The sequence below is a fragment of the Mesocricetus auratus genome, unplaced genomic scaffold (genome assembly GCF_017639785.1).
Source record: "Mesocricetus auratus isolate SY011 unplaced genomic scaffold, BCM_Maur_2.0 Super-Scaffold_100676, whole genome shotgun sequence".
In the NCBI taxonomy this organism is placed as follows: Eukaryota; Metazoa; Chordata; class Mammalia; order Rodentia; family Cricetidae; genus Mesocricetus; species Mesocricetus auratus.
In genome coordinates this window covers 149,216,873-149,242,243 of record NW_024429266.1, presented here as the reverse complement: position 1 = coordinate 149,242,243, position 25,371 = coordinate 149,216,873, and the positions used below count along the sequence as shown (strand labels likewise).

At 41.2% G+C, this 25,371-nt stretch overlaps 1 protein-coding gene across 1 annotated transcript in view; it reads left to right on the top strand.

Moving 5' to 3' along the window:
* Positions 1–25,028, top strand: part of LOC121137123 (aprataxin and PNK-like factor) — a 31,853-nt gene extending 6,825 nt beyond the window's left edge. Inside the window, exons 2-3 of the mRNA XM_040739027.1 lie at positions 16,268–16,314; positions 23,926–25,028. Coding sequence (XP_040594961.1) covers positions 16,268–16,314; positions 23,926–24,137 — 259 coding nt within the window. The 3' untranslated portion in view covers positions 24,138–25,028. The remainder of the gene's footprint in view (positions 1–16,267; positions 16,315–23,925) is intronic.
* The last annotated feature ends 343 nt before the right edge of the window (positions 25,029–25,371 follow it).

Genomic DNA, 25,371 nt, shown 5'->3' with positions numbered 1-25,371 from the left:
TGTGGCTATGTACCTGACATTTATTATAGGGCAGGGTGTGCATTCTGGTAAACTGTGTATAGGAACTTTGGGTATAGGGGAAGCTGTGCCAAGCAGAACCTGACACCTAGCCCTGAGTAGACTGCTTTCACACTATGGAGTATTAACAATGGGCCCGACAAAGACACGCTATCTCCTCTCCGTCTCTCTTCTCTCTCTCTCTCTCTCTCTCTCTCTCTCTCTCTCTCTCTCTCTCTCTGACTCTCTCTCTCATCTATCTATCTATCTATCTATCTATCTATCTATCTATCTATCTACCTCGTATCTCTGTCTCTTTGATTTCAGTCTGTGTCTTTGTCATTGCCATTATCTCTGTATCTCTCCTCTCTCTTTGTGTATGTACATGCTTTGCTGTAGGGAGATGGGCACCTAGTAGGAGGAGGACATAGATGGCCTGTGTGTAAACAGAGCTTTGAGGAGCATGTGCGGGGTTCCATACAAGCATGTATACCTGAGTCTGTCTGAGTGTGTGGCTGGCATTTGGCTATAGGGAAGAGTGTATATGAATAGTAGTAAACTAGCTGCAGGGTCTGTACATCTCCTGTTCTTAGCTCTCATTCTTCAAAGGTGAGTGTAAAACACAGAGGAACAGAAGGGGAGAAGCTTCCTAGCATGAATGGATATCTTGATCTATATGTGTAAGTGGTACTTTTACTGTGGGTGAAGGGGTACTAACCAGGAGCTGAAACCTAAGTCTTATGTTTCTGTGGGCTTTTGGATGTGGTAGATCCTGACACAGGATCTGACTACAGGGGAGGTGGTGTCTAGTAGGACGTGTGGTGTCTAGATTCCTGTGTGGGACACTGGTTATAGAGGAGGATACCCAGTACAAATTCAAGTCAAACAGTGGGTTGGTGGTAGGAGGTGTGGGTGAGTTTGCACCTATTAGACCACACGAGTATCCTTGTTTGGGGGAGTTTTGTCTGCAGGGAGGAATTAACATGAAGATCCTGAACTTTGACTGTAGCGCCTAGACTTGCCCATGTGTATGTACTGAGCATTTTGTCACTAGGGTGGGGGTATCCTAGCAGTACTGATCAAGTACCCATGTTTGTGTATTGAACCTTGAGATTACAGCAGGAGGTACCTATCATGGCCTGACACCTAATCCTGTGTATGTGATCTGTTTAAGAGAGGAAGTGCTGAACAGAACCTGAAACAGAGGCCTGACTATGGGGCTACAGCTACAACAGAAGTGATATGTAATACAACCCTACACTTATCCCTTTGTGTATGTGAATGCATCCATGCATGCATGCCTAGTGTTCTAATGCAGGGGAAGTAGTATCTTGCAGGATCGGACATCTTGCCATGTACATACTTGGCTTTGTGTTTGCGTGTGAGTGAACATGGGTATATGTGGGGATTGTGCTATAGTGAAGTTTGTAACTTTAGCTGGTGCACAGTAGGATCTGACATACATACAAGCAACCACAATCACACATGCACACCGAAGCACACACAGGCATACATACATACAAGCACATGCACACATTCACACATGCACACACAAACAGGGATAAGTTTCAGGTTACATTATGTGTCCCTTCCCTTATGGCTGAAGCCCCACACTCAGTCCAATGTTTCATGTACTGCTAGGTATCTCCTCTGTTAAACAGATCACACAGGATACCTAGATAGAACCTGACACCAATCCATCTCTCTGTGTGAGTGTGTGTGTGTGTGTATGTGTGTAAATACTTATATAGCTCTTCTTGAGAGCTAGTTATATGTATGGAATCTGTCTGTAAGAGAGGGGGGTAAATAAAAGGATACCTATTTGTGTGTATGTGTGTTATGTGTGTGGGATTTGTCTGTAGGAAAGAGATACATAAAAGGATACTTACATACTTGTGTGTGTGTTTGTGTATACTTATATAGCTGGTCATGACAGCTAGTTATGTGTGTGGGATCTATTTTTAGGAGAGGGGGTGATATCAGAATTCTTAGGTGTGTGTGTGTGTGTATGTGTGTGTGTGTATTTACATAGCTAGTCATGACCACTAGTTGTGTGTGGGATTTGTCTGTAGGACAGGGTGTACCTAAAAGGATACTTAGATGTGTATATGTGTGTATACTCATATAGCTGGTCTTGACAAACAGTTATGTGTGTGTGATCTTTCTGGAATAGAGGGGGTATCTAAAAGGATACCTAGAAGGGTATGTCTGTGTGTGTGTGTATGAGTGTGTGTGTGTGTGTGTGTACTAATGCAGCTTGTCTTGACACCTACCTACGTGTGTGAATTTATCTGTAGAAGAGGGGGTGCCCATAAGGATTTCAGGGTGTGGTGTGGTGGTGGGTGGGTGTGAGTGTATACTTACACAGCTGGTCTTGACAGCTAGTTATTGTGTGGGATTTGACTGTAGGAGAAGTGGTGCCTAAATGGGCACTTAGGTGTGTGTGAGTGTGTGTATACTTACGTAATTGAACTTGACAGCTAGTATAGATCTTTCTTTAGGAGAGAGGCTGCCAAAAATGTGTGTGTGTTTGTGTGTGTGTGTGTGTGTGTGTGTGTGTTTATATAGCTGGTCTTGACAGTTGATTATTGTAGGCAATGGGGTGACTAAAATTATAATTAGATGTATTTGTGTGTGTGTAATTACACAGCTGGACTTGAGAGTAAGTCATGTGTGTGGGATTTGTCTGTAGGAACTGGGTGATTGAAAGGGGATCTAGATGTTTTGGGGGGCATGTATTCTTGTATTGCTTGTCTTGACAGCTTGTTATGAGTGTGGGATATTTCAGTAGGAGAGAGGTGCCTAAAATGATATTTAGGGGTGTGTGTGTGTGTGTGTGTGTGTGTGTGTGTGTGTGTGTGTGTGTGTGTGTGATTATGGGTACTTTAGTTGTAAGGTAGAGATAACCTCACATTATCCATCATACTCCAGACAGTAATGTGCCATTCTGGTTTAGGAATTGGGTTTACCATGGTCCAATAACTAGCAGTACAACCTGAGATCCAGCACATTGTGCATCATAGGAAGGGGTTCAGCCGAACCTGATGCCTGGCATTGTAGCTGTGTCTTCAGAAGAATGGCATCCAGCAATGGTAATTCTTCCCAGGTTTGCAAGGCCTGAAGTTGGGATAAGGTCCAGCATGGTGTGACAGCTGTCGATTAACGTGTAGTAAGAGGTCAAACAGAACTGGATACCTAGAAGTGGATGAGTGGTCACAGGGTTGGGGTCTGTCCAATGTGTTTTGATGAATAGCACTGGATGTCAGAGAGTAGCAGTGGAAGAAGGGGATGTCCAATTGGGCCCCAATGTTAGCTTATGGGTGAACTGGTGTCCGTCAAGGTCTGATAAACCATACTGTAGCAGGTTGGCCATGTGGAATGTGATGTCTGAGAGTGTTAGACACTTCTGAGTGTGGGTGAGGCAGTTAGGGTGTCAGCAGAGCCTGAGACCTGGCAGTGCATGTTGGTGCGCCTATATCTCTGGTCAGCATGAGCCCACACATTGTGCAATCTGTCAAGCTTTTCATGACACGGCCTAAGTCCCAATTCCATCAAAAAGACCTGATAACTAGTGGTGAATACGGGTGGCATCATTGGTGTGTGTATGAGGGCCTCATTCCTACAAGTGTAGAAGTGTGCTGGGAATTACGTCCAGCATGCCCTCTTCTAAATTTGTAGTATAAGGCCCTATACCACATACAATTGATGATAACTATATTCATTTCTAGGAATATGACCTGCTTGATATCTCCTCCCTGACTATTATAGGCTCACATAAACTGACATGGCTTTCCATCACACGTGCAGTGAACGCCTGTAGTAGGGAACAGAACTGTGAGACCTATGAAACATCAGTGTGCAATGAATGTCAATGAGGTACAGTTTGTGTCCAGTGGGTCCTAAGAAGTGGCTCGGCAGGAGGAATGGTTGAGGGTGTTCTAAAACGATTTGATATAGATCCTATGGAGGGCTTCATAGTTGGTGTGCAATAAGGACTGACATGGAGAAAATCACATGAGGATGGTGGGGAGCTGATTCTAATATGGCCCGATGTATCTGGAGAGGTGTAAAGAGATGTCACATCAACAGGTGACAATCACTAGCAAGGATGTTCCAGCATAGCAGATGATGGGGCCACATCAGGTCTTGACTCCTACTGTTGTGTGGTGGTTGGAAAGGGACATCCTGAACTGATATTTAATGTTAGAAGACATTGATATATGAGTGTGTGGGGGTAAAGAAAAGTATCAGGTAAGGCCTGATTCCTAATGTATTTGTGGTTTGTGGGCTGCAGGTGTCTATCAGGCCCTGATATCTAGCAGTTTTTGGAAATGTGGACTGAACACCACAATCTGGGTGTGATGTATTCATTGCAGGGGAGGAGGGGGGGGTGATGTGTTCTGTGTGGTAGACATCTAGTTGTGTGTCTGGAACAGGCATGGAGAGTGTGCAACTCTAGGCTTTCTGGGCTCCAGGAGCAGCAGCATGGAGACTCGCCATCTCCAGCAAGTCCTATGTGTAATCCCTATGCTCAATCTCCCTCTGATCCTGGGCCGACGTATTTGAGAACCAGAAGCAAAGCAGACAGAGCTGGAAGTGGTCCCCAGCTCTGGATAGTGATCACTCTGCTTCTGGTCCATATCTTCATGCAGTTATCTTGAGCTGCGAATGGGTGTGAAGGAGAGGTGAGCAGAGCCCATCAGCCTGTCTGCCTAGCTTTCCCTTCACCCTGCCTAGTATTGAACCACTGTCTTGTTGTCTTCTGGGGTGTGATAGTGTCCAGGCTTACTCCAGATATCGTAGGTTGTACTGGTCCTGCAAACATTCTCCAGCTTCTGTGTTTTCTTGACTCATGTCATCAGAGCTCATCTGATCACAATTCATCTTCTCTCTGCTGTTTCTGGTCTTCCTCCATATGAAGCAGAACTTTTGCAGGTCTCCTCTGTAACTCTTCCAAGAACCTTGCAGTGTTGGGATCTGGAGTCAGCAGTAATATTTGAGAGTCTTTTCTTTTTTCTCACAGGTTCCTTGTTGTTTGTTTTTGCATACTTGTCCTGCTGTCCTATAGGACAAACCATTTCCTCTGCCCTGAATTCCTGGGTGCTTAAGACAAATATCAGCTTACATGATATAGGTGGGTTTGTTACTGGGATTTGCTTCTGTGTGTCTAGTCTCTGTACCTCCCCTGCCAAACTTTATGGAAATCTGAGGGTGTACATGATGTTACAAAACCAGAAGTGCAGACTCTACCATATCTTCTAGGATAATACCCAGTAGGTTTTTGTTTTTAATGTTTGGGCATCAGATGGGCATTTTTCTGAGCCTATCTGAAGAAAGATCTGTCACATAAAAACAGTGACTGCTGCTGAGGAACAGGGGTCTGGGAGTTTATATTCCTTTGGATTCCTCAGAAATCTTAAGTGTCTTGAAGGCCAATGAGTATAAATACTGTTAGAGTTCTCCTTCAATTCTTCAGTAATTGCTGCACCTGCACACAGTGTCTATTCAACACCAGTGAGAAACAGCCCAATTAGATGACCTCAAGTGAGCCGTGTCCATGTTACTGGTGGCCTGGCCAACAGGGTCCATGGACCCTGTGCATTTCATGCACCCCAGTATAGTTGTCATGTAGAAATTCACACTGGCTTCACAATTCACTGCTGAGGCTTGTTTTTATCTGGTCAGGCATCTGTGAGGAAAGAAATGCATAAGTATCCTTTTTGCACTGTCAAAATAGACACAGCTCCACAGTATGGTGGAGATACTGCACTAAAACATGCACTGGGAGACTTTCATCAAAGGGGACCCATACCCTTGATCTTCCTGGCCACTCCTGGCATCCAGAAGACCCGCACACACAGGAAAGACATCAGCCCCTCCAAGACCCCAACCCCAGCGAGTCCAGTTTCAGCAAAGACATCAGCCCCTCCAAGACCCCAACCCCAGCGAGTCCAGCTTCAGGTGAGGTGGGTGTCCGGGAGAACCCCCTGTCCATCACCCATCCCCTTGATCTTCCGGGCTGCTCCTGGCATCCAGAAGACCCGCCCACACAGGAAAGACATCAGCACCCCCAAGACCCCAACCCCAGCGAGCCCAGCTTCAGGAAAGTCATTAGCCCTTCCAAGACCCCAACCCCAGTGAGTCCAGCTTCAGGAAAGACATCAGCCCTTCCAAGACCCCAACCCCAGCGAGTCCAGCTTCAGGAGACCTGCCCACACAGCAAAGAAGTCAACAATTCCAAGACCCCAACCTCAGTGAGACCAGCTTCAGGAAAGACATCAGCCCTACCAGGACCCAAACTCCGTGTCAGCATCCCCAGCTTCAGCTGCAGGAAGGAAGGAGACCAGTGGAGACAGAAAGACCCCACCAGCACCCACTGGAGGAAGAGATGGGAAGAAGACAGAATAAGAGATCACTCAGCAATAGAAACACCAACATGACCCCACCAGAATCCAGGGATCCAACACCAGCAAGACCCGAAAAGCACTACATAGACGAAGAAGAGGAGACAGACCTTAAAAATTATTTCATGAAGATGATGGAGACCCTCAAAGAAGAAACGAGGAAATCCCTTAAAGAAATAGGAGAAAAAACAAACAAAAAATCCATGAAATGGGGGAAAATTCAAGAAATAAACAAATCTCTCAAAGAATCTAAAGAACACCAAGAAAGAACAACCAAAAAATTAACGAAACAACTCAAACAGTTGAAGGATTGAAAGATGAAATAGAAACGATAAAGAAAACACAGAATGAAGGGATGCTGGAAATAGAAAAGCTGGGTAAATGATCAGGAACTACAGATGCAAGCATCACCAATAGAATACAAGAGATAGAAGAGAGAATCTCAGGTGTTGAAGACTCATTAGAGGATATAGAGTCGTCAACCAAAGAAAATCTCAAAACCAACAAATCCTTAACACAAAATATCCAGGAAATATGGGACACCGTGAAGAAGCCAAACCTGAGAATAATAGGTACAGAAGAAGGTGAAGAAATTCAACTTAAAGGTACAGAAAACATATTCAACAAAATCATAGAAGAAAACTTCCCTAACCTAAAGAAAGATATGCCTATGAAAGTACAAGAATCTTACAGAACACCAAATAGGCTCGACCAGAATAAGAAGTCACCTCGCCATATAATAATCAAAACATCAAACCTACAGAGTAAAGAGAAAATATTAAGAGCAGCTAAAGAAAAAGGCCAAGTAACATACAAAGGCAGACCTATCCGAATTACACCTGACTTCTTAATGGAAACGATGGAAGCTAGAAGATCCTGGACAGATGTCCTACAAACACTAAGGGAAGAAGGATGCCAGCCCAGACTACTATATCCAGCAAAGCTCTCAATTACCATAGATGGAGAAAACAAAATATTCCATGATAAAGCCAGATTTAAACAATACATATCCATGAATCCAGCTCTACAGAAAATGCTAAAAGGAAAACCTAGAGCCAAGGAAGATAACTACACTCACAAAGACACAGGCAATATATAATCACACTTTGCAAAACACCAAAAGAAAAAGGGAGGAGAAACTACACAAAATAACTTCACTAACAATAAATCAAGCACAAACAAGGATCACCAATCAATGGTCATTAATATCCCTCAATGTCAACGGCCTCAACTTGCCTATAAAAAGACACAGACTAGCAGAATGGATACGAAGACAGAACCCTTCCTTCTGCTGCATACAAGAAACACATCTCAACATCAAAGACAGACGTTATCTCAGAGTAAAGGGTTGGGAAAAGATCTTCCAATCAAACGGTCCCAAGAAACAAGCGGGTGTAGCAATCCTAATGTCTAACAAATAAGACTTCTAATTAAAATCAATCAAAAGAGATGAAGAAGGACATTTCATATTCATCAAAGGAAAAATACATCAAGACCACGTCTCAATTTTAAACATCTACGCCCCAAATACAAAGGCACCTACATTCGTAAAAGAAATATTACTAAAGCTCAAAATGCACATAAAATCTCACACACTAATAGTAGGAGACTTCAACACTCTGCTCTCACCACTAGACAGAACCTCCAGACAGAAACTTCACAAAGAAACAAAAGAACTAATAGAAGTTATGACCCAACTGGGTTTAACAGACATCTATAGAACATTCCACCCAAATACAAAGGGATATACCTTCTTCTCGGCACCACGTGGAACCTTCTCTAAAATTGACCCCATAATAGGAAACATAGCAAATCTCCACAGATACAAAAATTTTGGAATAACCCCCTGTATCTTGTCAGACCACCATGCATTAAGATTAGAATTCAACAGTAACACAAATCGCAGAAACCCTAGAAACTCATGGAGATTGAACAATGTACAATTGCACCATCCCTGGGTAAAGGAACAAATAGAAAAAGAAATTAAAGACTTCCTCGACTTCAATGAGAATGAAGACACAACATACACAAACTTATGGGCCAATTTGAAAGCAGTGCTGAGGGGAAAGTTTATAGCACTAAGTGCCCACATGAAAAAACTGGAGAACAGTCATACTAATGAATTAATAGCACAGCTGAATGTTCTAGAACAAAAAGAAGCAAACTCCCCCAGGAGGAGCAGACGCCAGGAAATAATCAAATTGAGGGCTGATATCAATCAAGTAGAAACCAGAAAAACACTGAGAAGAATCAATGAAACAAAGAGTTGGTTCTTTGAGAAAATCAACAAAATAGATAAACCTCTGTCCAAACTAACCAAAAGACAGAGGGAGAGCATGCTAATTAACAAAATCAGGGATGAAAAAGGGGACATAACAACAGACTCAGAGGAAATCCAGAGAATCATCAGGGCATACTTTGAAAATCTGTACTCCACAAAATTTGAAAATTTAAAGGAAATGGACAATTTCCTGGATAGATATCACTTGCCAAAACTAAATCAAGAACAGATAAACAATCTAAACAGACCTATAACCCCTAATGAAATAGAAGCAGTCATCAAAAGTCTCCCAAATAAAAAAAGCCCAGGCCCAGATGGCTTCAGTGCAGAATCCTACCAGAAATGGTGGGAGTTTCTAAAATCAATTTTTTATTGGTCTTGAGTGGGCAGGGAGCTCTACTGTGTTGTTTGTTTTTATGTGTTGTTAAGTATGCTAGTCAAATTAGCTATAATTTAACTAAGTTACCTAAAATTAAACGAAAATCATTACAACTTACATGACATCTTTTCTAAATGTCATTACTTAATTTAAATTTGTGTTTTTATACTGACTTCCAATTGTCTGGAATAAGGAAAATGCTTGGAGCAAATATAAAATATTAGGTAATGCTAAAAACCAGGAAACAGTCCAGTGTCTACAGATCGCCTGGGAACTGCACAGAGCTCCCATTCCCCGCGGGAGCCAAGCACCCCAGACTCCAGGTCTTCTCTCCCACCAATGAGACCAGGAAACCAGAGGAGGCAGGGAGACCAGGGGAGTAGCTGTTATGGATCAGGCACAACAGGACTCAGCATAGGGTCCAGGGGACCAGGTAGGAGGCTAATTGCCCCAGATTCCTGTTCTTCTTCTCCACCCACAGGACCAGCATTTGGACAAGGAATAGAAGAACCACCAGATTATTGGACTTGCTAGCACCCACCAAAAGGGAACTCTGGTCCCCAGACCAGTAAGGAGCTCTTTCTGCACCCACTAGAAGAAGAGATGGGAAAGAGACAATACAAAAACACAGTCAGCAACAGAAAAACAAATATGACACCGCCAGATTCTAGAGACTCCACACCAGCAAGACCCCAACATTCCAATGCGAACAAAGCAGAAGAGAACGACCTTAAAAGCATTTTCATGAAAATGATAGAGGCCCTAAAAGAGGATATAGGAAAATCCCTCAAAGAAATGGAAGAAAAAACAAACCAAAAAATGCAAGAAATGGAAGAAAAAACAAACCAAAAAATGCAAGAATTGGAAGAAAAAACAAACCAAAAAAGGCAGGAAATGGAAGACGAACTGAAGCAAAAAATGCAAGAAATGGAAGAAAAAAACAAAGCAAAAAATGCAAGAATTGGAAGAAGAAACATACCAAAAAGGCAGGAAATGGAAGAAGAAACAAAGCAAAAAATGGTAGAAGAAACAAAGCAAAAAATGAAAAAAATGGAAGAAGAAACAAACCAAAAAAGGCAGGAAATGGAAGAAGAAACAAAGCACAAAATGCGAGAACTGGAACAAAAAGCAAACCAAAAAATGCAAGAAATGGAAGAAAGAACAAACCAAAAAATTCATAAAAGGCAACAAACGGACGAAAAGATAAACAGAAAATTGCAAGAAGCAATGCAAACACTGCAAGGGTTGAAAACTGAAATAGAGACATTAAAAAAACACAATCTGAAGAAAGGCAGAAAATAGAAAAGCTAGACAAACAGTCAGGCACTACCAATACAAGCATTACCAACAGAATAGAAGAGATGGAAGAGAGAATCTCAAGTGTTGAAGATACACTAGGAGAAATGGATTTATCAACCAAAGAAAACCTTAAATCCAACAAATCCTTAACACAAAACATCCAGGAAATATGGGACACCATGAAAAGACCAAACCTAAGAATAATAGGTATAGAAGAAGGAGAAGAAATCCACATCAAAGGGGCAGAAGGCATACTCAACAAAATCATAGAAGAAAACTTTCCCAACCTTAAGAAAGACATGCCAATGAAGGTACAAGAAGCCTACAGAACACCAAATAGAGTGGACCACAAAAAAATCCCCTCGCCACATAATAATCAAGACCCCAAACATACAGAATAAAGAAAGAATATTAAGAGCAGCTAAGGAAAAAAGTCAAGTAACATATAAAGGCAGACCTATCAGAATTACACCTGATTTCTCCATGGAAACTCTGAAAGCCAGAAGGTCCTGGATAGATATCCTACCTACACTAAGAGACCATGGATGCCAGCCCAGACTACTATACCCGGCAAAGCTCTCAATCACTATAGACGGAGAAAACAAGATATTCCATGACAAAACTAGATTCAAGCAATATGTGTCCACTAACCCAGCCCTACAGAAAATTTTGGAAGGAAAACTCCAACCCAAGGAAGCTAACTACAACCAGAAAAACATAAGCATTAGAGAATCCCTCTCTACCAACAGCCAAAAGAACAAAGGGGTGAAATTCCACACAACAACCGTCGCAAATTGAAGAAGGATGAGCAATCAATGGTCATTAATATCCCTCAATATTAATGGCCTTAACTCACCCATAAAAAGACACAGACTAGCAGAATGGATTCGAAGACAGAACCCTTCCTTCTGCTGCATACAAGAAACACACCTCACCCTCAAAGACAGACATTACCTGAGAGTTAAAGGTTGGGAAAAATTTTCAATCAAATGGACCCAAGAAACAAGCAGGGGTAGCAATCCTAATATCTAACAAACTAGACTTTAAAATAAAATCAATCAAAAGAGATGAAGGAGGTCATTACATACTCATCACAGGTGAAACCCACCAAGACGAAGTGTCTATCCTGAACATCTATGCCCCAAATACAAAGGCATCCACATTCGTTAAAGAAACATTATTAGAACTTAAATCTCATCTAAAGCCCCACACAGTTATAGTGGGAGATTTCAACACCCTGGGTCAAAGAGGAAATAAAAAAAGAAATTAAAGACTTCCTTGAATTCAATGAGAATGAAGACACAACATACCCAAACCTATGGGACACTTTGAAAGCAGTGCTATGGGGGAAGTTCATAGCACTAAGTGCTCACATGAAGAAACAGGAGAACAGTTATACCAGAGAATTAACATCACAGCTGAAAGCTCTAGAACACAAAGAAGCAAACTCCCCCAGGAGGAGTAGACGCCAGGAAATAATCAAATTGAGGGCTGAAATCAATAAAGTAGAAACCAGGAAAACAATACAAAGAATCAATGCAACGAAGAGTTGGTTCTTTGAGAAAATCAACAAGATAGACAAACCTTTGTCCAAACTTACCAAACAGCAGAGAGTGAACACGCAAATTAACAAAATCAGAAATGAAAAGGGGGACATAACAACAGACTCTGAGGAAATCCAGAGAATCATTAGGTCATACTTTGAAAACCTGTACTCCACAAAATTCGAAAATTTAAAGGAAATGGATGACTTCCTGGACAGCTATCATTTGCCAAAACTAAATCAAGAACAGATAAGCAATTTAAATAGACCTATAACCCCTATGGAAATAGAAGCTGTCATCAAAAGTCTCCCAACCAAAAAAAGTCCAGGTCCAGATGGCCTCAGTGCAGAATTCTACCAGAAATTCAAAGAACAGCTTATACCAATTCTTCTCAAAGTGTTCCACACAATAGAAGCAGAAGGGTCTTTGCCAACCTCTTTCTATGGGGCTTCAATAACCTTGATCCCCAAGCCACACAAAGATACAACTAAGAAAGAGAATTTCAGACCAATATCCCTCATGAACATTGATGCAAAAATACTCAATAAAATACTGGCAAATCGGATCCAAGAACACATCAAAACAATCATTCACCACGATCAAGTAGGTTTCATCCCAGGGATGCAGGGATGGTTCAACATACGAAAATCCATCAACGTAATCCACCATATAAACAAGCTGAAAAACAAAAATCACATGATCATCTCACTAGATGCTGAAAAAGCCTTTGACAAAATCCAACACCCCTTCATGATAAAGGTCTTGGAGAGATCTGGGATAACAGGGACATACTTAAACATAATAAAAGCTATATACAGTAAACCAACAGCCAACATCAAACTAAATGGACAGAAACTCGACGCAATTCCTCTAAAATCAGGAACAAAACAAGGCTGTCCACTCTCTCCATACCTTTTCAACATGGTACTCGAAGTTCTAGCTATTGCCATAAGACAACAAAGGGGGATCAAGGGGATACAAATTGGGAAGGAAGAGGTCAAACTTTCACTGTTTGCAGACGATATGATAGTTTACATCAATGACCCAAAGAACTCTACCGGGGAACTCTTACAGCTGATTAACACCTTCAGTAAAGTGGCAGGCTACAAGATCAAGTCAAGAAAATCAGTAGCCCTACTATATACAGATGACAAAAGGGCTGAGAAAGAAATCAGAGAAACATCACCCTTTACAATTGCCACAAACAACATAAAATACCTTGGGGTAATGCTAACCAAACAAGTGAAAGACCTGTATCGTAAGAACTTTGAATCTTTAAAGAAAGAAATTAAAGATGCCCTCAGAAAATGGAAAGATCTCCCATGCTCTTGGATAGGTAGGATCAATGTAGTAAAAATGGCAATCCTGCCAAAAGCAATCTACAGATTCAATGCAATCCCCATTAAAGTCCCAGCACAATTCTTCACAGTCCTTGAAAGAACAATAATCAATTTTGTATGGAAAAACAAAAGACCCAGGATAGCCAAAACAACCCTGTTCATCAAGGCAACGTCCGGAGGCATCACCATCCCTGACCTCAAGCTCTATTACAGAGCTATAGTCCTGAAAACAGCTTGGTATTGGCACAAAAATAGACTGGTAGACCAATGGAATCGAATTGAAAACCCGGGTATTAACCCACACACGTATGAACATCTGATCTTTGACAAATAAGCTAAAAATATACAATGGAATAAAGAAAGCATCTTCAACAAATGGTGCTGGCATAATTGGAGACTGGCATGTAGAAGAATGCGGATCGATCTATGTTTATCGCCATGCACAAAACTTAAGTCCAAATGCATCAAAGACCTCAACATAAATCCAGCCACACTGAACCTCTTAGAAGAGAAAGTGGGTGGTACCCTCGTACGAATTGGTACAGGAGACAGCTTCCTGAACATAACACCAGTAGCACAGACAGTGAGATCAACAATTAATAAATGGGACCTACTGAAACTGAGAAGCTTCTGTAAGGCAAAGGACACAGTCAGCAAGACAAAAAGGCAGCCCACAGAATGGGAAAATATTCACTAATCCCACATCTGACAGAGGGTCTCCAAAATTTACAAAGAATTCAAGAAGCAAGTCTCCAAAACACCAAAGGACCCTATTAAAAAGTGGGCTGCAGAACTAAATAGAGAGTTTACAATAGAGGAGTCTAAAGTGGCTGAGAGGCACTTGAGAAAGTGCTCAACATCCTTAGCCATCCGGGAAATGCAAATCAAAACAACTCTGAGATACCATCTCACTCCTGTCAGAATGGCTAAAATCAAAAACACCAATGACAATTTATGCTGGAGAGGATGTGGTGAAAGGGGGACACTCCTCCATTGCTGGTGGGAGTGCCAACTGGTTTAGCCATTTTGGAAATCAGTATGGAGATTCCTCAGAAAAATATGAATAAACCTACCACAAGACCCAGCAACTCCACTCTTAGGCATATATCCAAAAGATGCCCATTCATACAACAAAGATGTCTGTTCCACTTGATGTTCATAGCAGCTTTATTTGTAATAGCCAGAACTTGGAAGCAACCTAGATGTTGCTCACCCGAAGAGTGGATAGAGAAAATGTGGTACATCTACACAATGGAGTACTATTCAGCAGAAAAAAATAATGGAATCACGAGATTCGCAGGCAAATGGATGACACTAGAAGAAACCATCCTGAGTGAGGTAACCCAGTCACAAAAAGAGAAACATGGCATGTACTCTCTCATATATGGATTTTAGACATAGATCTGGGGAGTGCCAGCCTACAATCCTATGGCCAGAGAGTCTGGGAAACAGCAACTTCATTTAGTGGCTGATCAAAGAAGAGGCAGACTCCCTTGGTTAAGTACTGAGCTGAACTCAAGAAAGCCAGTAACAGAGAGGGATGACTGATGATCAAAGGGATTAAGACTGGGCTGTTTTAACCCACAGAAACAGCTGACCAGACAAAGCTTAACTCTTGAATCCCAGGCATCAGCCTGGGAATCCAGCATGGGACTGATCAAGACCCCCTGAATCTGGGTGTCAGTGAGGAGGCCTAGGGAATCTATTGAGCCTTGGGCAGCAGATCAGTATCCATGGCATCATTTACTAATGATCAATATTATGACCTAATAGACATCTAAATAAGAGATACTGGACAGAGAATAAATCTTAGTGAAACATAAGATTTATGATAATGACTCCATTTCCATCCCACTTCTCCACTTTTGTCTCCATATAAGTTTATTCTGTGAAGACAGTGTTTTTAGTTTTCTATGCTTTTAAGAATGTCTTTAAGAATGTGCTTGGCTATGGTACTGCAATCATGAAATTTGTAGTTTCTGTGAACAGCAGGCCAAAGATCATGCAGTCTGGAGGTTTATGGAGAATAATAGGGAAATCTACCTGGCTTTAAACTCATGAGACAGTAGAAATTATGAGAAAGCCATTCTAATGTAAAACTACCTGCATCACTAGTGTAAGTCTCTGGAGTCACAGAGGTACATATGTAGTTATGATGTGTAGTGTGTAAGAGGATATGACTGTGGATTCTCTAGGCATGGTATTGTCATATTAGTGTGCCAAAATACAAGTTCCTACCTGTAGTTATGTCTTCCATTTAATTTGTCCTCCTTCCTATTCTTGTTCTTCAAATGAAATCACAGCGATTTTTAATGCTGGGTAAATTACACACAAAATACATGAAATTGAGTGCAATATAACTTAGAAGAATATGTAAGATACTGTATGAAGAATAAGTTCAGCAGTAACGTTGTATGACTAATGAGAAATAATATTGAATCAAAATAATAAAGGATGAAGTGGTATAAAAAAACCAGGAAACAACTGTTTATTAATCAGATGGTTCCATATAACCAGAAATTATTTGTTTTATTTAGTAGTTTCAGAGGTACAGAAGAGAAAAACATAGTACTTTAAAGGTGTAATTTTATTAGGAAACATTTTAACAAAGTTACAAGTTTTAGCTGATAGAAAGGAACATTTTTATACAGTGCCGCAATTTGTAAGTGGAAGACTGAATCATCTGGTTATTATGAAGCTCTTAAATCTTGTTCATTTATTTGTCTGCCCTCTCTCTATATTGTGGCTTCTTGAGTTTCAAAGCACTAACCTTGGCATGGGATGCACACTCACTAAATACTGTAACAAAAGGCAAATACAGCCGGGCCGAGTAGTGCGTGCTTGATATTGAAGCTGATGGCAATGATGGTGGTGATAGAGGAAGAGAAGGACTGGAAAGAAGGAAGGAGGGCGCAGGGAATAGGGGACAAGTCCTTTCATGACTGTATTAGTGGGAGACAGAGCATACCACTTTTCAGTCTTTGGAGAACTTTATCCTATTTTTACCTCCTTTTCTTTTTCAGGAAGAACCCCCAGCACAAGATGGAATACAGACACAGTGCACTTCCAGGTAAGTAACTGTACTTGAGTAAACACAAATGAGAATTCTCCCATTAAGCCAGTTATTTAGAAAATGTTGTTGCTTTGTGAATTATTGTTGCTGATTTGAATGATTGTCTTAGGTTATTTTTAATGAGATTTAAGTTGATTTTTTAAAAATGAAGTTTCAGAAACTGAGTATGATAGCTCATACCTGGAATCTTAACATTTGGAAGGCTGAGGCAGGAGGATTGCCTCAAGTCTGCGGTCAGCCTGGGCAGTACAACAATTCTCTGTCCCAAATAAATGAAAGAATTATAAGCTTGTATGTAGTAAATGCTTTTCCCCATCTTAGCCCAGCAGTCTGTGGTTTTCCCATGTCTGCCTGAGCAATGATGGAAGCACACTGACCTCTGTCCCAGATCAGACTGAGGGCAGGGGCTGGTTAGGGCAGTGCTTATTGTGTTATTTCATTATTACTGTCAGTAATGTCCCTGTTTCCTTTCATCATTCTGTCTCATAGGGCTATTCCTTCTAAAGGTCTTTCCTCTCAACGAGGAATTTCTACACCCTTATTAAGCTGGGACAGTAGAATCAGTGCTAACATCTGAAGAAAGAATGAACAACTTTTGATTCACGATTCTTATATGAAGTTGTGTATTTCGCTCCTTCAGCTAGCCCAGACCAAATTCTTCCCTTTGAATCAATCACTGTAGCTTGTGATTACTATGTGAACCTTCTTCAGTACTACCAGGACTGTTAGAGTGTAAACCTTTAGCTGTCCAGTTGATCTTTGTGTTACCTGTTTTTGAGCGCTTTAAGAATTTTCCTGGGGGGGGGGAAGAGTTTTCTTTTCAATAAACCTCAGCTTCTTTGGGTCCTGTATATAATGTAGAGACCAAGTCAGCAAATACTATTTCTGCCCCTGCGGAGGAAGAATAAAGCCTATGCTGTCAGGACTGTGCTCTCTAGTACTGTGTCTGCATATGTAAGCTGGCCGTGACAAGGCGATGAAGATAACTCACAATGAGAGAATCCACCAAGAGTCTTTTCATTATTGACCACTGCAGTGCATTAACACTGAGACAAGAGTGTACCCCTTTGTCTTGGCCGGCAGGGTCTAGAGGCAGTTATATATGCCGAATCTCTTTACTGGGTTGGATTTAATGATTTCCCAGCAATAATGTAATATAGTAAAGTATGCCAATATATTGTCACATATAAAGGCATTTGTGTATCTTTATGTAAGTAAGTAAGTAAGTAAGTAAGAGCTATTTACCTAAAGGGTAGCAGTATGCATCATATAGCATAGGTTAAAATGTCTGAATAGTCTTTGCAAAGTTTGTTGGAATTTTGTTGAAGTGTTTTCTAAATGAAGAATATACTTCAGACCTGTGAACTTAAAATTATTTTTGAGATTATAATGTAATTACAATATTCAACAGTAAATGTTTAAATAATTTTTTTTACTGGACAGCCACTTTTTCTTATTAGCAGCACAAAAGCACATACATATAGACCACTGTTTAACTAGGTAGCCTTAATCACTTCCTGCTATTTCAATTACTTGCAGTTAGTATTTGTCTGAAGTAAATAGAAAAATCATATAATAAGCCATAAGTCAGGTGTTGGTGGCACATGCCTTTAATCCCAGCACTTGGGGGGCAGAGGTAGGCAGATCTCTGTGAGTTTGATGCCAGCCTGATCTACAGACCAAGTTACAGAGAAACCCCGTCTCAAAACAAATAAAAAAGAAAAGTCATAAAATACATAACTATAAGCTTTTAACTACTGTTGTTTTATTTATTCCATTTCATTATTTTTGCTATTCATCTCTTATTGTGCCTGATTACAAATCAGGCTTTATCCTTGGTGTGTGTGTGTGTGTTAACTTGCTTCTAGCTCCCAGTGGAGATTTTAGAACAGCTATAAGTAGGGAGCAGCTCTGGGAACTCTTGGGAATCTCCATGTGCAGATGTAATTAGCACATCTTTGCCTCCTCTAAAACTTGTGGATCTGAAAACTTTAAATGGTAAATTAAATGTTGGGGTCTCATATTTCCTAATTCAGAGATATCTAAGACAGAATTCTGACAGTTGTTTTCTTATCTCCCAAAGTTTAATGCTTATCATTGCCCAGATCCTAATCTCATACATGTGTCATGTGTCTTTTGTGTGTAAAAGATCACAGGGATATGAGAAGTACCCCAAAGCTAGCGATCTTGACAGAATCAGTAGGACTTGCCAACTAATGTGTCCTGGAATGGAGGCCAGTGAGAGAAAAGAAACAGTGATGGCGTTGTACTGTAGTACAGGTGATCAGGACAGTGGCGATGGCCCTCCACATAGTAGAAGCAAGGAGGAAGAACTAGGTTCTTTTTTCTTTTTAAAAAATTAAACACTTTTCATTTGAGGTGGACATCCATGACTACATAAGATTGTTGTGCCCAAGTTGCAAAGTCCCCAGAGACCACCAGGGAGACAGACCCACTAACTGCAAAAGCAAGATTTTAATTGTTCATCCACCCATGACAGGGACCCTGCCTGACTAGCTGTCGCAGCAGCCTCCAGAGGGAGTGAAGTTCCCTGTCTACTGCTAGGTTTTATGGACAAAAGATACAGGATTACATCAGTAGGTACGGGTTGGTTTCTTATTGTTTGACATTTGGGAACAATTAGGAGAATTTCTCAAAGTCATATTTTGGCATGAAATACCTGTGTAACAGTTATTTTCATTGGTCAGTGCTGAGAGGAAACATTCTGTGGCTTCTATGGCATTGTCTTGTTACTTGCAGGTGGCCTGTTGTATGTAGATACCAATAGTTTTCAGAACTATATTCTGGAGACTACAGGGGAGGTTTTGGTCCCCCCAGGAGTTTGGCCAAGCAGTTCCCAGGAACCAAGCATCTAGGAGGCTGGTGGGGGGCGGTAAGGGCTGGAGTTTCTTTGTGTTCAGTTTTGGCCCTAGGCTCTGGAAGGCCAGAGGATCTGGAGTTTCCTTATGTCAGAGGCCATGTGTCTTTTCTGTAGCCTGTCATGGCTGCTAAACCAGGGGGCTGAGTGAGGGTCTGGTCCCTTTATTTCTAAGCTATGAGAAGTTAAGCCTTTGAGTTTCAGATAATGCAGTATAGCATAGTATCAGCATTAAAGCAACCACTCTAGAGGCTGGGTATTTCGCTTCTCATCTGTAGCCCTCCTGAAACGCTGGGTCCATGGAGGTTTTCCACATGTTGCAGCTGAGGTCTGCACTGCTTGTGTATTGTGTTGCCACCTGCCACGCTTCTTCTGTGCCTGCCTAACATGAGCCCTTACTGCTTTCCACACATTTTCAGAGTGCTAGAGCTTTGGACAGGATAGTGAATGCAAGAGAAATCAGTGCAAGGAAAATGCTGTCATACTTCCTGATGACATTTAAAAGCAGTTGTCACCAGCATTCACATCTTGTAAAGAGAAGCTTTTCCTTGCTAGCTGCTTTGGTTTATCCCCTGCCAGTCGCCTGGGCTCTGCCGCGTATCAGTCCCAAATAAACACACAGGAGGCTATATTAATTATGAAGCTGTTGGCCTTGTTTGTCTCTTACTGGCTAGCTCTGCTTTAAGTAATTACCCCATAATTGTTAATCTAAGTATGTCTCTTACCGGAGAATAGTTCCAGGCTTCCTACCCCATGCGGTTACATCTCGAACGCTCTTGTGTTTTTTCTTCCCAGAATCCTCCTGGACTCCTAGCCCCACCTATCTAGATTCCTATTGGCCAGCAGTAATTTATTGACATATACACAGGACTTCCCCAACATCTCCTCTTTTTTGTTTAAACAAAAAGAAAGGTCTTAACTTTAACACAGTCAAATTGTATATAACAGAACAGTTATCAAATAAGAACATAGTTACAATATTTTAGCAAGATTTAAAGAAAATATCATCCATCCCATCCTTGTGAGTCCAAAGTTCTATGTAGCTTATCCTTTATCATAACTAAGGAAAACTGTAATTATAACTATCTGTCTTCAACTCCATCAAAGACCACAGAAGAATAATATATAAACACTAGGATTGACAGAGGTATCTTACTGCCTGGACAGTCACCCGAAGTTCCTCTGTAATGTTGGGGCATCCATCTTCAGCCCATAGGCCACAATGTATCTGGAACACTTCTCAGCAAAGCAGGAAATTTCAAACTGTCCATCTGTGCTGGCAGTCTGGCAGTCATTTTTCTTTGTCCTGTAGAAAGTCTCTTAGACTCTTTCATGAAGCAGGAACCCTGTAAGACTGAGTTCAGCAGTCACTTTTCTGTGGGTCCTGCATGTCCAGATTATACAACAACAGTCAAACAGTCTAGGCAAGAGCAGTTTCTTGCCCAAATGGCTAATATTGCCATGTTGAAAGCAAACTCCATAACGAGTTTCTTCGATGCCCATTTTCCTCTGAGACATAATTGGTGCTGCCAGGAGCAGACATTTCTCATTGTCAAGAAAAACCCTAAACCATTTTAAATGCCATTTTTCTGAAGGTCTTTGAGAGGTTTGAAGACTATTTATCTGTCTCAAATACATTTCTATATATCTAGAAAACCTAACTTACCTAACTATAAATTCTGACTATTATAAGTAACTATCTATTGTCTGTATTTAATTATGCATTACATTTTAAAAGAACAGTATAAGTACAATACTTAGTCAAGAGGAGAAATATACTTATCACAAAATTGACTTTGAATTTGTATCAATAAATGAAAAACAATACCCATACCATAATTCCCCCTTTTACCATTAAAAGGAGATTGGTTGTGATCATTAACCAATTATAAACAATCCCATTTAAATGAAAACAAAGACTTATAAACAAGATGGGAATTGGGACATTGCTCATTCCAAACTGCTTCCTGCTGGAAGGGGGCGCTGTTCATACCATGGGGATCATGACAAAACTCAGAAACCTGTATAAGTCCTTATTTTCAGGGTCTGTAAAGCTGCATCATCTTAGCTGTTTCAATTTTTGGAACATCTGGTCCACTGCTTCCAGGGGTCTTGGTTCGTCAAACCACAGAAGCCTGGAAGGAATCTTCAGCTTTTCATTTTCTGTAGAAACATAAATAAAAACTCCTTTTCGGAGTAACATATCCTTATGCTTAAATTTTGAAGTCAAGGTATTTTCAAAAGATATAAGTTGTATTAATTTAGCAGCATTTATAATCAAATGTACTTTAGCAGTTGCTCCTTCCTTAGCAATGAAAAAACTGAAAAACACAATAGTGTACAGTATCCAGACTCTCTGTGTGATTTCCATCTTTACGTGGCTTATTTATTTATCTATTATTACTTTATTTCTTTCACTTTCATTTATTTTTCTCTGAGACAGGGTTTCTCTTTGGAAATCTGCTTGCCTCTGCCTCTGGAGTAAATCCTACCAGCGTGCGCCACCACAACGCTGGCTTTTGTATTTATATACCACTTTGCTGTTTTATTTTCTCTCTTAATCTCACGTATATTTTTAAACACACTGTAAACCTTTAGAGGTTTTTCTTTATCCAAGTTTGACTTTACTGTAAATCTTTATGTTTTTCTGGCCACGTGTCTCATTTGTAAAACCGCGGCTGTTTTAAACTGCCGTTTCAAGATGGCGGGTGTAAGCGTGACTCCAGCTTACTGCCTCAGTCTATGCTGACATCCAGCAAAAGCTGCCACTTCCAGCTGTACGTACACACCTTTCAATCGTTAGCAGAGTCTCTTAAAACAACCTTGCTGGCTGTGGTTTTTTTTTTTCTTTTTCTTTTTATGCCGAGTCAGGAAGACTCCCATAAGCGAGCTGCGTGGATCTCGGCTTGTCGCTAGCAAAACAGAGCACACCTGAGGAAAATGCTGCTACCAAAAATCTGTGCTTCTCTCCGTTCTTCTGTTTCTAAAATTCCTTTAAATCTTTTGTTATTTTGCATGGAAATTCGATCCCACTCCTGATCACCATTTTGTAAAGAGAAGCTTTTCCTTGCTAGCTGCTTTGGTTTATCCCCTGCCAGTCGCCTGGGCTCTGCCGCGTATCAGTCCCAAATAAACACACAGGAGGCTATATTAATTATGAAGCTGTTGGCCTTGTTTGTCTCTTACTGGCTAGCTCTGCTTTAAGTAATTACCCCATAATTGTTAATCTAAGTATGTCTCTTACCGGAGAATAGTTCCAGGCTTCCTACCCCATGCGGTTACATCTCGAACTCTCTTGTGTTTTTTCTTCCCAGAATCCTCCTGGACTCCTAGCCCCACCTATCTAGATTCCTATTGGCCAGCAGTAATTTATTGACATATACACAGGACTTCCCCAACAACATCTGACTTTGGGGTTGTTCTTTCAAGTTGCTTAGTATGTGGTATGCGTCTGTCTAGGAAACTGATGCTGTTACTATACAGAGTGATTACTGAAAACTGCTTCAAAGCTTTTAACCTTCTGTAGTGGTGTATACACACTGATAGGCCCCCTCCTTTCCCCAAGAAATGGAACCCCAAAGACCTAGAAAGAAAGCGACTAAGGAAGAGTAACAAGACCTACCTGAGATTCAAGCTGCTACTTAGATGGGAAGAGTCAAGTGGATAAGGAGTAAGGGCTGTCAGAGAGCCTGATGCAGTGGTGTGATAAAGTCCAGCAGATGTTTACAAGCTGCTTTTCCAAATGCAAAAACCAACTACCGTGTTAGTAAGTTAAAAAACTAAAAAAAAACTAAGCTGCACAGTGGTGGTGCATGCCTTTAATCCCAGCACTTGGGAGTCAGAGGCTGGAGAGAAAGCCTATCTGGAAGGGGCAGGACATAGCATAGCTGTCTGGGTTGAAGGTCTGGCAGCATGGTGTTATTAGGGACCCTCACTTCGATTCTCATGGGCCAGGGTAGTCACAGGGACTTCACAGTGTGGAGAGTTAGACTAATAAACAAATGATCACTTTAGTGCCCGTTGTTGTGTGGAATAGTATTTTAACTGGGAAAAGATTTGTTACATTTGTTTATGCTGTGGAATATTACTTAACTATTTAAAGGTGTGCTACATTTGTTTCTGCTGCATTTGTTTAAATATGTAAAGATATGCTGCTGTTTTACCTTGTCTGCCTAAGGCAACTGATTGGTCTAATAAAAAGCAGAACATCCAATAACTAGGCAGAGAAAGGGTAGGTAAGACTGGAGGGCGGAGAGAATAAGTAGGAGGAGAAATGTAGGTTTGTGTTTGTGTGTGTGTGAGAGGGAGGGAGGGGGGCAGCCAGAGAGAGAAAAGAGAAAGAAGAATGAGAGAGATGAGAACAGGGAGAAAGAGAGGGACACACCCAGGGTCAGCAGCCAGGCAGCTGCCAGACAGACAGACATAGAGGCAGAAGGAAAGTAAGATATAAAGAAAGAAAGGTAAAGAGCCCCGAGGCAAAACAGATAAAGAACAGATTCAAATAGGAGCTAAGATAAGGCCGAGCATTCATAACTAATAAGAAGTCTCTGTGTCACCATGTGGGAGCTGGTTGGTGGCCCAAAGGAGAAAGGCTGCTACAGCCTGTTCTAACACTCAAAGGAGTGAGTTAAATAGTAATTAAATCTTGCTGCAGGGAGGCGCTTTCCAACAGACATCCCTAACTGCAATTGTAGTGGTTGATGTGTTGTTTGCAATATGCTGTTTTTCAGTCAGAGCTGCTGTAGATGACCATAGTGATGATGCTGGGCACCCCAGTGAGAACGACTTGAATGACAGCTTCCCGGAAGACGATGAGGAGGAAGAAGGATACGAGCCGACAGATGAGGACTCTGACTGGCATCCGGGAAAGGACGATGAGGAGAAGGAAGACGTGGAAGAACTGTTGAAACAAGCAGAAAGATTTATGAAGAGGAAGAAGTGACTTTCCTGCAATAATAAAGCTCACATTTGCCTTTTCTCTATGGGAAACACCCAGACACTGAGTAGGCACTTCAGTAACCATTTAACACCAGCCTTCATTGAAGTAGGTGGAAGTTATGCTTTGCCTATTTTGGTGCCTGTTTAGTTTATCTGTTAGTGGAAGCAGGTAAAGAGGTTAGGCAGGGATTGATATTTTTTCATATACTTTAAACACTGCTGATAAAAACCATAGGTAGTACACACCTTTGGTTTTTGTAGTATCCTGTGTGAGCTTAGCCAGGTGATTACAGAACGTGGAGCCCTACACTGCTGTTTAAATAGTCCCTCACACAGCTAGACTTGACCAGTGTGACAGCCAGTGCAGTGTCTGTTATTTTTCCAATGCATTAGATGTGGCTTTGTGATTTCATTTACTGCTTTTGTCTGTTGAATCCTGGGAAAGTTATTAACAAATGCTGAAAATGATCCTGTTAAGCTATAGGGAAGCGGTGCTCACCTTCCAAGGAAATGTTTTTTGCACATCCCACAACTATGGTTTTTTTCCCATCATCCCCCTCCTTGATTACTTTGCTTGCACTGTGTAGCTTTACATGTAGGATGCCCAAAAGCTTCCAGTCATGGTATTCTCAGAGAGTCTCCTAAGCTTGGGTGAGAGGGAAATGTTCTCTGCCATGGTTAGGGTTCTGGCCTCTGAAGAAGCCCCTGCTCCAAGTTAATGAGGTACAGTATCTCCTCACTGCTGTCCTTGAACCAGACTCTCAGTAACTCTTTGCTTTAGGCAGCTTAGAGTTTCTAGGAGCTCAGTTTGCACTGTGAGTAGAGTCTGTGTATACAGAGCTGGGGGTGCATCAAGTTATGAAGCAGCAAGAAAGCGCCTTGTCATCATTTAAGAGGAAAAATGCACACTTTAGAAGAACAAAAGGTGCCCAACATGTTTTCTTAATTTCTCCATGTAAGTGTACAATTTAAATGTTACTTAAACCGAAGACAAACAAAATAAATATTTATACTACTATCAGTTACTTGGACTTATTTGCAAACTTATTTTTCCCCTCTGTGTTAGGTTCTCTAGAAGAACAGAGCCGATAGGAATATGCTACAGGGGGATTTATTAGATGGACTGCCTTGGTGAGGGCTGGGTAATCCTTATGACTGTCTTCACCCTGGAGAGGCAGAGGACCAGGAGCTGCCCAGAACATGAGGCTGGGTGAAGTCCTCAGAGTCCCAATCTGGTG